At 49.8% G+C, this 17,986-nt stretch overlaps 1 protein-coding gene across 2 annotated transcripts in view; it reads right to left on the reverse strand.

Moving 5' to 3' along the window:
* slc9a7 (solute carrier family 9 member 7) overlaps positions 1-17,986 on the reverse strand; it is a 111,406-nt gene that overhangs the window by 57,816 nt on the left and 35,604 nt on the right. For both annotated transcript variants that reach the window (XM_071342173.1, XM_071342174.1), the window contains exon 12: positions 9,966-10,119. In XM_071342173.1, coding sequence (XP_071198274.1) covers positions 9,966-10,119 — 154 coding nt within the window. The remainder of the gene's footprint in view (positions 1-9,965; positions 10,120-17,986) is intronic.

The following is a 17,986-nucleotide window of genomic DNA, read 5'->3' on the forward strand; positions in this document are numbered from 1 at the left end:
CCTATCACATCCCATACAAACCCTATCACATCCCATACAAACCCTATCACATCCCATACAAACCCTATCACATCCCATATAAACCCTATCACATCCCATACAAACCCTATCACATCCCATACAAACCCTATCACATCCCATACAAACCCTGTCACATCCCATACAAACCCTATCACATCCCATATAAACCCTATCACATCCCATATAAACCCTATCACATCCCATACAAACCCTATCACATCCCATATAAACCCTATCACATCCCATACAAACCCTATCACATCCCATACAAACCCTATCACATCCCATACAAACCCTATCACATCCCATACAAACCCTGTCACATCCCATACAAACCCTATCACATCCCATACAAACCCTATCACATCCCATACAAACCCTGTCACATCCCATACAAACCCTATCACATCCCATATAAACCCTATCACATCCCATACAAACCCTATCACATCCCATACAAACCCTATCACATCCCATATAAACCCTATCACATCCCATACAAACCCTATCACATCCCATATAAACCCTATCACATCCCATACAAACCCTATCACATCCCATATAAACCCTATCACATCCCATACAAACCCTATCACATCCCATACAAACCCTATCACATCCCATACAAACCCTATCACATCCCATACAAACCCTATCACATCCCATACAAACCCTATCACATCCCATACAAACCCTATCACATCCCATACAAACCCTATCACATCCCATATAAACCCTATCACATCCCATACAAACCCTATCACATCCCATACAAACCCTATCACATCCCATACAAACCCTGTCACATCCCATACAAACCCTATCACATCCCATACAAACCCTATCACATCCCATATAAACCCTATCACATCCCATATAAACCCTATCACATCCCATACAAACCCTATCACATCCCATACAAACCCTATCACATCCCATACAAACCCTATCACATCCCATACAAACCCTATCACATCCCATACAAACCCTATCACATCCCATATAAACCCTATCACATCCCATACAAACCCTATCACATCCCATACAAACCCTATCACATCCCATACAAACCCTGTCACATCCCATACAAACCCTATCACATCCCATACAAACCCTATCACATCCCATATAAACCCTATCACATCCCATATAAACCCTATCACATCCCATACAAACCCTATCACATCCCATATAAACCCTATCACATCCCATACAAACCCTATCACATCCCATACAAACCCTATCACATCCCATACAAACCCTATCACATCCCATACAAACCCTGTCACATCCCATACAAACCCTATCACATCCCATACAAACCCTATCACATCCCATACAAACCCTGTCACATCCCATACAAACCCTATCACATCCCATACAAACCCTATCACATCCCATATAAACCCTATCACATCCCATACAAACCCTATCACATCCCATATAAACCCTATCACATCCCATATAAACCCTGTCACATCCCATATAAACACTATCACATCCCATACAAACCCTATCACATCCCATACAAACCCTATCACATCCCATACAAACCCTATCACATCCCATACAAACCCTATCACATCCCATACAAACCCTATCACATCCCATACAAACCCTATCACATCCCATACAAACCCTATCACATCCCATATAAACCCTATCACATCCCATACAAACCCTATCACATCCCATACAAACCCTATCACATCCCATACAAACCCTGTCACATCCCATACAAACCCTATCACATCCCATACAAACCCTATCACATCCCATATAAACCCTATCACATCCCATATAAACCCTATCACATCCCATACAAACCCTATCACATCCCATACAAACCCTATCACATCCCATACAAACCCTATCACATCCCATACAAACCCTATCACATCCCATACAAACCCTATCACATCCCATACAAACCCTATCACATCCCATATAAACCCTATCACATCCCATACAAACCCTATCACATCCCATACAAACCCTATCACATCCCATACAAACCCTGTCACATCCCATACAAACCCTATCACATCCCATACAAACCCTATCACATCCCATATAAACCCTATCACATCCCATATAAACCCTATCACATCCCATACAAACCCTATCACATCCCATACAAACCCTATCACATCCCATACAAACCCTATCACATCCCATACAAACCCTATCACATCCCATACAAACCCTATCACATCCCATACAAACCCTGTCACATCCCATACAAACCCTATCACATCCCATACAAACCCTATCACATCCCATATAAACCCTGTCACATCCCATACAAACCCTATCACATCCCATACAAACCCTATCACATCCCATATAAACCCTATCACATCCCATACAAACCCTATCACATCCCATATAAACCCTATCACATCCCATATAAACCCTGTCACATCCCATATAAACACTATCACATCCCATACAAACCCTATCACATCCCATACAAACCCTATCACATCCCATACAAACCCTATCACATCCAATACAAACCCTATCACATCCCATACAAACCCTATCACATCCCATACAAACCCTATCACATCCCATACAAACCCTATCACATCCCATACAAACCCTATCACATCCCATATAAACCCTATCACATCCCATACAAACCCTATCACATCCCATACAAACCCTATCACATCCCATACAAACCCTGTCACATCCCATACAAACCCTATCACATCCCATACAAACCCTATCACATCCCATATAAACCCTATCACATCCCATATAAACCCTATCACATCCCATACAAACCCTATCACATCCCATACAAACCCTATCACATCCCATACAAACCCTATCACATCCCATACAAACCCTATCACATCCCATACAAACCCTATCACATCCCATACAAACCCTATCACATCCCATATAAACCCTATCACATCCCATACAAACCCTATCACATCCCATACAAACCCTATCACATCCCATACAAACCCTATCACATCCCATACAAACCCTGTCACATCCCATACAAACCCTATCACATCCCATACAAACCCTATCACATCCCATATAAACCCTATCACATCCCATACAAACCCTATCACATCCCATATAAACCCTATCACATCCCATACAAACCCTATCACATCCCATACAAACCCTATCACATCCCATACAAACCCTATCACATCCCATACAAACCCTGTCACATCCCATACAAACCCTATCACATCCCATACAAACCCTATCACATCCCATATAAACCCTGTCACATCCCATACAAACCCTATCACATCCCATACAAACCCTATCACATCCCATATAAACCCTATCACATCCCATACAAACCCTATCACATCCCATATAAACCCTATCACATCCCATATAAACCCTGTCACATCCCATATAAACACTATCACATCCCATACAAACCCTATCACATCCCATATAAACCCTATCACATCCCATACAAACCCTATCACATCCCATACAAACCCTGTCACATCCCATACAAACCCTGTCACATCCCATACAAACCCTATCACATCCCATACAAACCCTATCACATCCCATACAAACCCTGTCACATCCCATACAAACCCTATCACATCCCATATAAACCCTATCACATCCCATATAAACCCTATCACATCCCATATAAACCCTATCACATCCCATATAAACCCTGTCACATCCCATATAAACCCTGTCACATCCCATACAAACCCTATCACATCCCATATAAACCCTATCACATCCCATACAAACCCTATCACATCCCATACAAACCCTATCACATCCCATATAAACCCTATCACATCCCATACAAACCCTATCACATCCCATACAAACCCTATCACATCCCATATAAACCCTGTCACATCCCATATAAACCCTGTCACATCCCATACAAACCCTATCACATCCCATATAAACCCTATCACATCCCATACAAACCCTATCACATCCCATATAAACCCTGTCACATCCCATATAAACCCTGTCACATCCCATACAAACCCTATCACATCCCATATAAACCCTATCACATCCCATATAAACCCTGTCACATCCCATATAAACCCTGTCACATCCCATACAAACCCTATCACATCCCATATAAACCCTATCACATCCCATATAAACCCTATCACATCCCATACAAACCCTATCACATCCCATATAAACCCTGTCACATCCCATATAAACCCTGTCACATCCCATACAAACCCTATCACATCCCATATAAACCCTATCACATCCCATATAAACCCTATCACATCCCATACAAACCCTATCACATCCCATATAAACCCTATCACATCCCATACAAACCCTATCACATCCCATATAAACCCTGTCACATCCCATATAAACACTATCACATCCCATATAAACCCTATCACATCCCATACAAACCCTATCACATCCCATACAAACCCTATCACATCCCATATAAACCCTGTCACATCCCATACAAACACTATCACATCCCATATAAACCCTATCACATCCCATACAAACCCTATCACATCCCATACAAACCCTATCACATCCCATACAAACCCTATCACATCCCATATAAACCCTATCACATCCCATATAAACCCTATCACATCCCATATAAACCCTATCACATCCCATACAAACCCTATCACATCCCATATAAACCCTATCACATCCCATACAAACCCTATCACATCCCATATAAACCCTATCACATCCCATACAAACCCTATCACATCCCATACAAACCCTATCACATCCCATATAAACCCTGTCACATCCCATATAAACACTATCACATCCCATACAAACCCTATCACATCCCATACAAACCCTATCACATCCCATATAAACCCTATCACATCCCATATAAACCCTGTCACATCCCATATAAACACTATCACATCCCATATAAACCATATCACATCCCATACAAACCCTGTCACATCCAATATAAACCATATCACATCCCATATAAACCCTGTCACATCCCATATAAACCCTGTCACATCCCATATAAACCCTATCACATCCCATATAAACCCTGTCACATCCCATATAAACCCTGTCACATCCCATATAAACCCTGTCACATCCAATATAAACCATATCACATCCCATATAAACCCTGTCACATCCCATATAAACCCTGTCACGTCCAATATAAACCATATCACATCCCATATTAACCATGTCACATCCCATATTAACCCTGTCACATCCCATATAAACCCCAGCACATTCCATATAAACCCCGTCACATCCCATATAAACCCTGTCACATCCCATATAAACACTAGCACATCCCATATAAACCATATCACATCCCATACAAACCCTGTCACATCCCATATAAACACTACCACATCCCATATAAACCCTGTCACATCCCATATAAACCCTGTCACATCCCATATAAACACTATCACATCCCATATAAACACTATCACATCCCATATAAACACTATCACATCCCATACAAACCCTGTCACATCCCATATAAACCCTATCACATCCCATATAAACCCTATCACATCCCATATAAACCCTATCACATCCCATATAAACCCTGTCACATCCCATATAAACCCTGTCACATCCCATATAAACACTATCACATCCCATACAAACCCTGTCACATCCCATATAAACACTGTCACATCCCATATAAACCCTGTCACATCCCATACAAACCCTATCACATCCCATATAAACCCTGTCACATCCCATATAAACCCTGTCACATCCCATATAAACCCTGTCACATCCCATACAAACCCTATCACATCCCATATAAACCCTGTCACATCCCATATAAACCCTGTCACATCCCATATAAACCCTGTTACATCCCATATAAACCCTGTCACATCCCATATAAACCCTATCACATCCCATATAAACCCTGTCACATCCCATACAAACCCTATCACATCCCATATAAACACTATCACATCCCATATAAACCCTGTCACATCCCATATAAACACTATCACATCCCATATAAACCATATCACATCCCATATAAACCCTGTCACATCCCATACAAACCCTGTCACATCCCATACAAACACTATCACATCCCATATAAACACTATCACATCCCATATAAACCATATCACATCCCATATAAACCCTGTCACATACCATACAAACCCTGTCACATCCCATACAAACACTATTACATCCCATATAAACCCTGTCACATCCCATATAAACCCTGTCACATCCCATATAAACCATATCACTGACTGGTGTTAGTGGATATTATGCTCAGTGGGGTAGACTGACTGGTGTTAGTGGATATTATGCTCAGTGGGGTAGACTGACTGGTGTTAGTGGATATTATGCTCAGTGGGGTAGACTGACTGACTGGTGTTAGTGGATATTATGCTCAGTGGGGTAGACTGACTGGTGTTAGTGGATATTATGCTCAGTTAGCTGATGTGTAACAGTAATATAGAGAGACAGACTAGAGGGCCTACTGTGATGATGAAAGGATTATAGACAGAGAGCTATAATCTGTATAATCACTCAGCTCAGTAAAGCATTAAAGCATTAATTGGCGTCCATCTCAGATACATAGCAGTTTGTGTTCTGGGTAGTGCATTACACATGCCCTGATCCTGTCCTGGCAAGGAGACAGACACAGCAACTGGGGCTGAGGAGGACAGAGGAGGACACTGAGGAGGACACTGAGAGGACACAGCAACTGGGGCTGAGGAGGACACTGAGGAGGACACTGAGGAGGACACTGAGAGGACACTGAGGAGGACACTGAGGAGGACACTGAGGAGGACACTGAGAGGACACTGAGGAGGACACTGAGGAGGACACTGAGGAGGACACTGAGGAGGACACTGAGGAGGACACTGAGAGGACACTCAGGAGGACACTGAGGAGGACACTGAGGAGGACACTGAGGAGGACACTGAGGAGGACACTGAGGAGGACACTGAGGATGACAGAGGAGGACACTGAGGAGGACACTGAGGAGGACACTGAGAGGACACTGAGAGGACACTGAGGAGGACACTGAGGAGGACACTGAGGAGGACACTGAGGAGGACACTGAGGAGGACACTGAGGAGGCCACTGAGGAGGCCACTGAGGAGGCCACTGAGGAGGACACTGAGGAGGACACTGAGGAGGACACTGAGGAGGACACGGAGGAGGCCACTGAGGAGGCCACTGAGGAGGCCACTGAGGAGGCCACTGAGGAGGCCACTGAGGAGGACACTGAGGAGGCCACTGAGGAGGACACTGAGGAGGCCACTGAGGAGGCCACTGAGGAGGACACTGAGGAGGACACTGAGGAGGACACTGAGGAGGACACTGAGGAGGACACTGAGGAGGACACTGAGAGGACACTGAGGAGGACACTGAGGAGGACACTGAGTAGGACCCGACATCCCTACTATTAGCAGCAGGTAGAGTTACCTGGCCCGACATCCCTACTATTAGCAGCAGGTAGAGTTACCTGGCCCGACATCCCTACTATTAGCAGCAGGTAGAGTTACCTGGCCCGACATCCCTACTATTAGCAGCAGGTAGAGTTACCTGGCCCGACATCCCTACTATTAGCAGCAGGTAGAGATACCTGGCCCGACATCCCTACTATTAGCAGCAGGTAGAGTTACCTGGCCCGACATCCCTACTATTAGCAGCAGGTAGAGTTACCTGGCCCGACATCCCTACTATTAGCAGCAGGTAGAGTTACCTAGCCCGACATCCCTACTATTAGCAGCAGGTGGAGTTACCTGGCCCGACATCCCTACTATTAGCAACAGGTGGAGTTACCTGGCCCGACATCCCTACTATTAGCAGCAGGTAGAGTTAACTGGCCCGACATCCCTACTATTAGCAGCAGGTAGAGTTACCTGGCCCGACATCCCTACTATTAGCAGGGTTTCTGTACAGCACTTTGAGATATCAGGTGATGTACGAAGGGCTATATAAATACATTTGATTTGATTTAGGTGGTACTACAGTCCTCTAGGTGGTAATACAGTCCTCTAGGTGGTAATACAGTCCTCTAGGTGGTACTACAGTCCTCTAGGTGGTACTACAGTCCTCTAGGTGGTACTACAGTCCTCTAGGTGGTACTACAGTCCTCTAGGTGGTACTACAGTCCTCTAGGTGGTACTACAGTCCTCTAGGTGGTACTACAGTCCTCTAGGTGGTACTACAGTCCTCTAGGTGGTACTACAGTCCTCTAGGTGGTACTACAGTCCTCTAGGTGGTACTACAGCCCTCTAGGTGGTAATACAGACAGGTACTACAGTCCTCTAGGTGGTACTACAGTCCTCTAGGTGGTACTACAGTCCTCTAGGTGGTACTACAGTCCTCTAGGTGGTACTACAGTCCTCTAGGTGGTACTACAGTCCTCTAGGTGGTACTACAGTCCTCTAGGTGGTACTACAACCCTCTAGGTGGTACTACAGGCCTCTAGGTGGTACTACAGCCCTCTAGGTGGTACTACAGCCCTCTAGGTGGTACTACAGTCCTCTAGGTGGTAATACAGACAGGTACTACAGTCCTCTAGGTGGTACTACAGTCTTCTAGGTGGTACTACAGTCCTCTAGGTGGTACTACAGTCCTCTAGGTGGTACTACAGTCCTCTAGGTGGTACTACAGTCCTCTAGGTGGTACTACAGCCCTCTAGGTGGTACTACAGTCAGGTACTACAGTCCTCTAGGTGGTACTACAGTCCTCTAGGTGGTACTACAGTCCTCTAGGTGGTACTACAGTCCTCTAGGTGGTACTACAGTCCTCTAGGTGGTACTACAGTCCTCTAGGTAGTACTACAGTCCTCTAGGTAGTACTACAGTCCTCTAGGTGGTACTACAGTCCTCTAGGCGGTACTACAGTCAGGTACTACAGTCCTCTAGGTGGTACTACAGTCCGGTACTACAGTCCTCTAGGTGGTACTACAGTCCTCTAGGTGGTACTACAGTCCTCTAGGTGGTACTACAGCCCTCTAGGTGGTACTACAGTCAGGTACTACAGCCCTCTAGGTGGTACTACAGTCCTATAGGTGGTACTACAGCCCTCTAGGTGGTACTACAGCCCTCTAGGTGGTACTACAGCCCTCTAGGTGGTACTACAGCCCTCTAGGTGGTACTACAGTCAGGTACTACAGCCCTCTAGGTGGTACTACAGTCAGGTACTACAGTCCTCTAGGTGGTACTACAGTCTCCACTCTCCCAGCAGTTCCCATGGTGACAGTTAGGGGAAACTATAGTGGTGGATGGATAAAGAGGTGTAAAGATTTGGGCCAATGGGTAAAGCTGCTGTAGGGCTCTCTGGCCCCACCTTCTGGATAACACCACACTGTCTCATCCTCACCAAACCACACATTCTGTCTCATCCTCACCAAACCACACATTCTGTCTCATCCTCACCAAACCACACATTCTGTCTCATCCTCACCAAACCACACATTCTGTCTCATCCTCACCAAACCACACATTCTGTCTCATCCTCACCAAACCACACATTCTGTCTCATCCTCACCAAACCACAATGAGACAACTGGAATTATGCAACAAACAAATCATTGTAATCATGTTTAAAAAGGGATGGACAGATGAACAGAGTAGTGTACTATATAGGGAATAGGGCTCTGGTCTATAGTAGTGCACTATATAGGGAATAGGGCTCTGGTCTATAGTAGTGTACTATATAGGGAATAGGGCTCTGGTCTATAGTAGTGCACTATATAGGGAATAGGGCTCTGGTCTATAGTAGTGCACTATAAAGGGAATAGGGCTCTGGTCTAAAGTAGTGCACTATACAGGGAATAGGGTTCTGGTCTATAGTAGTGCTCTATATAGGGAATAGGGCTCTGGTCTATAGTAGTGCACTATATAGGGAATAGGGTGCCATTTGGGACGCTGGGAGACAGGAATAGAAGTGAAGGAGAGAGGTTGTTCTAGCGCTCTAACCTAATGTGTAGCCATGACAACATGGGGGTGGTCCCTCCTCCAAACACCCAGACGGTGAAGAAGACGATGAGGAGGGTGGTGGTGAACGTCATCTGGCGAGCGTAGGTAGCTGTGTCCCGGATTGCCAGGGCAAACGCCATCGCCCCCCGCAGGCCTGGAGGGGAACACACAAGCAAATCACTCAATCAAGTTTATTTAAAGCCCCTTTATACATCAGCAGTTGTCAAAGTCCTTACAGTTAGACCACCTAGCTAGTGACGTCTGGAGAACCCACAGTAAAACCACCTAGCTAGTAACGTCTGGAGAACCCACAGTAAAACCCCCTAGCTAGTAACGTCTGGAGAACCCACAGTAAAACCACCTAGCTAGTGACGTCTGGAGAACCCACAGTTAGACCACCTAGCTAGTGACGTCTGGAGAACCCACAGTAAAACCACCTAGCTAGTGACGTCTGGAGAGGAACCCACAGTAAAACCACCTAGCTAGTGACGTCTGGAGAACCCACAGTTAGACCACCTAGCTAGTGACGTCTGGAGAACCCACAGTAAAACCACCTAGCTAGTGACGTCTGGAGAGGAACCCACAGTAAAACCACCTAGCTAGTGACGTCTGGAGAACCCACGGTAAAACCACCTAGCTAGTGACGTCTGGAGAAGAACCCACAGTAAAACCACCTAGCTAGTGACGTCTGGAGAACCCACAGTAAAACCACCTAGCTAGTAACGTCTGGAGAGGAACCCACAGTAAAACCACCTAGCTAGTAACACAGAATGACAATTCCAAGGTGGGTGTCATCAGAGCCCTGTGGAGTCGGTGGGTGTCATCAGAGCCCTGTGGAGTGGGTGGGTGTCATCAGAGCCCTGTGGAGTGGGTGGGGGTCATCAGAGCCCTGTGGAGTGGGTGGGGGTCATCAGAGCCCTGTGGAGTGGGTGGGGGTCATCAGAGCCCTGTGGAGTGGGTGGGTGTCATCAGAGCTCTGTGGAGTGGGTGGGTGTCATCAGAGCCCTGTGGAATGGGTGGGTGTCATCAGAGCCCTGTGGAGTGGGTGGGTGTCGTTGTCCATGATCATTTGTGGTTTTACTTTTCAATGTCCTTCATTGATTCCAGGCTGCAGCCAATTGTAGTACTGGCTTTGTTAATGATTTGGTCAAGCTTGTTTATGTCCTTTATGTGCTCAATTCCCTTTCCAGCACACAACGGCACAGGTCCCTACTACACAACGGCACAGGTCCCTACTACACTCGGCACAGGTCCCTACTACACTCGGCACAGGTCCCTACTACACAACGGCACAGGTCCCTACTACACTCGGCACAGGTCCCTACTACACAACGGCACAGGTCCCTACTACACAACGGCACAGGTCCCTACTACACAACGGCACAGGTCCCTACTACACAACGGCACAGGTCCCTACTACACTCGGCACAGGTCCCTACTACACAACGGCACAGGTCCCTACTACACAACGGCACAGGTCCCTACTACACTCGGCACAGGTCCCTACTACACTCGGCACAGGTCCCTACTACACAACGGCACAGGTCCCTACTACACTCGGCACAGGTCCCTACTACACTCGGCACAGGTCCCTACTACACAACGGCACAGGTCCCTACTACACAACGGCACAGGTCCCTACTACACAACGGCACAGGTCCCTACTACACAACGGCACAGGTCCCTACTACACAACGGCACAGGTCCCTACTACACAACGGCACAGGTCCCTACTACACTCGGCACAGGTTCCTACTACACAACGGCACAGGTCCCTACTACACAACGGCACAGGTCCCTACTACACAACGGCACAGGTCCCTACTACACTCGGCACAGGTCCCTACTACACAACGGCACAGGTCCCTACTACACTCGGCACAGGTCCCTACTACACTCGGCACAGGTCCCTACTACACAACGGCACAGGTCCCTACTACACAACGGCACAGGTCCCTACTACACTCGGCACAGGTCCCTACTACACTCGGCACAGGTCCCTACTACACAACGGCACAGGTCCCTACTACACTCGGCACAGGTCCCTACTACACAACGGCACAGGTCCCTACTACACAACGGCACAGGTCCCTACTACACTCGGCACAGGTCCCTACTACACACTCGGCACAGGTCCCTACTACACACTCGGCACAGGTCCCTACTACACACTCGGCACAGGTCCCTACTACACACTCGGCACAGGTCCCTACTACACACTCGGCACAGGTCCCTACTACACTCGGCACAGGTCCCTACTACACAACGGCACAGGTCCCTACTACACAACGGCACAGGTCCCTACTACACAACGGCACAGGTCCCTACTACACTCGGCACAGGTCCCTACTACACAACGGCACAGGTCCCTACTACACAACGGCACAGGTCCCTACTACACAACGGCACAGGTCCCTACTACACAACGGCACAGGTCCGCTCTGGATAAGAGCGTCTGCTAAATGACTTAAATGTAAATGTAAATGTACTACACAACGGCACAGGTCCCTACTACACTCGGCACAGGTCCCTACTACACAACGGCACAGGTCCCTACTACACAACGGCACAGGTCCCTACTACACAACGGCACAGGTCCCTACTACACAACGGCACAGGTCCCTACTACACAACGGCACAGGTCCCTACTACACAACGGCACAGGTCCCTACTACACTCGGCACAGGTCCCTACTACACTCGGCACAGGTCCCTACTACACAACGGCACAGGTCCCTACTACACAACGGCACAGGTCCCTACTACACAACGGCACAGGTCCCTACTACACTCGGCACAGGTCCCTACTACACAACGGCACAGGTCCCTACTACACAACGGCACAGGTCCCTACTACACAACGGCACAGGTCCCTACTACACTCGGCACAGGTCCCTACTACACTCGGCACAGGTCCCTACTACACAACGGCACAGGTCCCTACTACACAACGGCACAGGTCCCTACTACACAACGGCACAGGTCCCTACTACACTCGGCACAGGTCCCTACTACACTCGGCACAGGTCCCTACTACACAACGGAACAGGTCCCTACTACACAACGGCACAGGTCCCTACTACACAACGGCACAGGTCCCTACTACACTCGGCACAGGTCCCTACTACACAACGGCACAGGTCCCTACTACACAACGGCACAGGTCCCTACTACACAACGGCACAGGTCCCTACTACACTCGGCACAGGTCCCTACTACACTCGGCACAGGTCCCTACTACACTCGGCACAGGTCCCTACTACACAACGGCACAGGTCCCTACTACACAACGGCACAGGTCCCTACTACACTCGGCACAGGTCCCTACTACACAACGGCACAGGTCCCTACTACACAACGGCACAGGTCCCTACTACACAACGGCACAGGTCCCTACTACACTCGGCACAGGTCCCTACTACACAACGGCACAGGTCCCTACTACACTCGGCACAGGTCCCTACTACACAACGGCACAGGTCCCTACTACACAACGGCACAGGTCCCTACTACACAACGGCACAGGTCCCTACTACACAACGGCACAGGTCCCTACTACACAACGGCACAGGTCCCTACTACACAACGGCACAGGTCCCTACTACACTCGGCACAGGTCCCTACTACACTCGGCACAGGTCCCTACTACACTCGGCACAGGTCCCTACTACACAACGGCACAGGTCCCTACTACACAACGGCACAGGTCCCTACTACACAACGGCACAGGTCCCTACTACACTCGGCACAGGTCCCTACTACACTCGGCACAGGTCCCTACTACACAACGGCACAGGTCCCTACTACACAACGGCACAGGTCCCTACTACACAACGGCACAGGTCCCTACTACACAACGGCACAGGTCCCTACTACACAACGGCACAGGTCCGCTCTGGATAAGAGCGTCTGCTAAATGACTTAAATGTAAATGTAAATGTACTACACAACGGCACAGGTCCCTACTACACTCGGCACAGGTCCCTACTACACAACGGCACAGGTCCCTACTACACAACGGCACAGGTCCCTACTACACAACGGCACAGGTCCCTACTACACTCGGCACAGGTCCCTACTACACTCGGCACAGGTCCCTACTACACAACGGAACAGGTCCCTACTACACAACGGCACAGGTCCCTACTACACAACGGCACAGGTCCCTACTACACTCGGCACAGGTCCCTACTACACAACGGCACAGGTCCCTACTACACAACGGCACAGGTCCCTACTACACAACGGCACAGGTCCCTACTACACTCGGCACAGGTCCCTACTACACTCGGCACAGGTCCCTACTACACAACGGCACAGGTCCCTACTACACAACGGCACAGGTCCCTACTACACTCGGCACAGGTCCCTACTACACTCGGCACAGGTCCCTACTACACAACGGCACAGGTCCCTACTACACAACGGCACAGGTCCCTACTACACTCGGCACAGGTCCCTACTACACAACGGCACAGGTCCCTACTACACAACGGCACAGGTCCCTACTACACTCGGCACAGGTCCCTACTACACAACGGCACAGGTCCCTACTACACAACGGCACAGGTCCCTACTACACAACGGCACAGGTCCCTACTACACAACGGCACAGGTCCCTACTACACAACGGCACAGGTCCCTACTACACAACGGCACAGGTCCCTACTACACAACGGCACAGGTCCCTACTACACTCGGCACAGGTCCCTACTACACTCGGCACAGGTCCCTACTACACTCGGCACAGGTCCCTACTACACAACGGCACAGGTCCCTACTACACAACGGCACAGGTCCCTACTACACAACGGCACAGGTCCCTACTACACTCGGCACAGGTCCCTACTACACTCGGCACAGGTCCCTACTACACAACGGCACAGGTCCCTACTACACAACGGCACAGGTCCCTACTACACAACGGCACAGGTCCCTACTACACTCGGCACAGGTCCCTACTACACTCGGCACAGGTCCCTACTACACTCGGCACAGGTCCCTACTACACTCGGCACAGGTCCCTACTACACAACGGCACAGGTCCCTACTACACTCGGCACAGGTCCCTACTACACAACGGCACAGGTCCCTACTACACAACGGCACAGGTCCCTACTACACAACGGCACAGGTCCCTACTACACTCGGCACAGGTCCCTACTACACTCGGCACAGGTCCCTACTACACAACGGCACAGGTCCCTACTACACAACGGCACAGGTCCCTACTACACAACGGCACAGGTCCCTACTACACAACGGCACAGGTCCCTACTACACAACGGCACAGGTCCCTACTACACAACGGCACAGGTCCGCTCTGGATAAGAGCGTCTGCTAAATGACTTAAATGTAAATGTAAATGTACTACACAACGGCACAGGTCCCTACTACACTCGGCACAGGTCCCTACTACACAACGGCACAGGTCCCTACTACACTCGGCACAGGTCCCTACTACACAACGGCACAGGTCCCTACTACACAACGGCACAGGTCCCTACTACACTCGGCACAGGTCCCTACTACACAACGGCACAGGTCCCTACTACACTCGGCACAGGTCCCTACTACACAACGGCACAGGTCCCTACTACACAACGGCACAGGTCCCTACTACACAACGGCACAGGTCCCTACTACACAACGGCACAGGTCCCTACTACACTCGGCACAGGTCCCTACTACACAACGGCACAGGTCCCTACTACACAACGGCACAGGTCCCTACTACACAACGGCACAGGTCCCTACTACACAACGGCACAGGTCCCTACTACACAACGGCACAGGTCCCTACTACACTCGGCACAGGTCCCTACTACACAACGGCACAGGTCCCTACTACACAACGGCACAGGTCCCTACTACACAACGGCACAGGTCCCTACTACACTCGGCACAGGTCCCTACTACACTCGGCACAGGTCCCTACTACACAACGGCACAGGTCCCTACTACACAACGGCACAGGTCCCTACTACACAACGGCACAGGTCCCTACTACACAACGGCACAGGTCCCTACTACACTCGGCACAGGTCCCTACTACACTCGGCACAGGTCCCTACTACACTCGGCACAGGTCCCTACTACACTCGGCACAGGTCCCTACTACACAACGGAACAGGTCCCTACTACACAACGGCACAGGTCCCTACTACACAACGGCACAGGTCCCTACTACACTCGGCACAGGTCCCTACTACACAACGGCACAGGTCCCTACTACACAACGGCACAGGTCCCTACTACACAACGGCACAGGTCCCTACTACACTCGGCACAGGTCCCTACTACACTCGGCACAGGTCCCTACTACACTCGGCACAGGTCCCTACTACACAACGGCACAGGTCCCTACTACACAACGGCACAGGTCCCTACTACACTCGGCACAGGTCCCTACTACACAACGGCACAGGTCCCTACTACACAACGGCACAGGTCCCTACTACACAACGGCACAGGTCCCTACTACACTCGGCACAGGTCCCTACTACACAACGGCACAGGTCCCTACTACACTCGGCACAGGTCCCTACTACACAACGGCACAGGTCCCTACTACACAACGGCACAGGTCCCTACTACACAACGGCACAGGTCCCTACTACACAACGGCACAGGTCCCTACTACACAACGGCACAGGTCCCTACTACACAACGGCACAGGTCCCTACTACACTCGGCACAGGTCCCTACTACACTCGGCACAGGTCCCTACTACACTCGGCACAGGTCCCTACTACACTCGGCACAGGTCCCTACTACACAACGGCACAGGTCCCTACTACACAACGGCACAGGTCCCTACTACACAACGGCACAGGTCCCTACTACACTCGGCACAGGTCCCTACTACACTCGGCACAGGTCCCTACTACACAACGGCACAGGTCCCTACTACACAACGGCACAGGTCCCTACTACACAACGGCACAGGTCCCTACTACACTCGGCACAGGTCCCTACTACACTCGGCACAGGTCCCTACTACACTCGGCACAGGTCCCTACTACACAACGGCACAGGTCCCTACTACACTCGGCACAGGTCCCTACTACACAACGGCACAGGTCCCTACTACACAACGGCACAGGTCCCTACTACACAACGGCACAGGTCCCTACTACACTCGGCACAGGTCCCTACTACACTCGGCACAGGTCCCTACTACACAACGGCACAGGTCCCTACTACACAACGGCACAGGTCCCTACTACACAACGGCACAGGTCCCTACTACACAACGGCACAGGTCCCTACTACACAACGGCACAGGTCCCTACTACACAACGGCACAGGTCCGCTCTGGATAAGAGCGTCTGCTAAATGACTTAAATGTAAATGTAAATGTACTACACAACGGCACAGGTCCCTACTACACTCGGCACAGGTCCCTACTACACAACGGCACAGGTCCCTACTACACTCGGCACAGGTCCCTACTACACAACGGCACAGGTCCCTACTACACAACGGCACAGGTCCCTACTACACAACGGCACAGGTCCCTACTACACAACGGCACAGGTCCCTACTACACTCGGCACAGGTCCCTACTACACTCGGCACAGGTCCCTACTACACTCGGCACAGGTCCCTACTACACTCGGCACAGGTCCCTACTACACTCGGCACAGGTCCCTACTACACAACGGCACAGGTCCCTACTACACAACGGCACAGGTCCCTACTACACAACGGCACAGGTCCCTACTACACAACGGCACAGGTCCCTACTACACAACGGCACAGGTCCCTACTACACAACGGCACAGGTCCCTACTACACAACGGCACAGGTCCCTACTACACAACGGCACAGGTCCCTACTACACAACGGCACAGGTCCCTACTACACTCGGCACAGGTCCCTACTACACTCGGCACAGGTCCCTACTACACAACGGCACAGGTCCCTACTACACAACGGCACAGGTCCCTACTACACAACGGCACAGGTCCCTACTACACAACGGCACAGGTCCCTACTACACAACGGCACAGGTCCCTA

The sequence above is a fragment of the Salvelinus alpinus genome, chromosome 15, assembly GCF_045679555.1.
Source record: "Salvelinus alpinus chromosome 15, SLU_Salpinus.1, whole genome shotgun sequence".
NCBI classification, from domain to species: domain Eukaryota; kingdom Metazoa; phylum Chordata; class Actinopteri; order Salmoniformes; family Salmonidae; genus Salvelinus; species Salvelinus alpinus.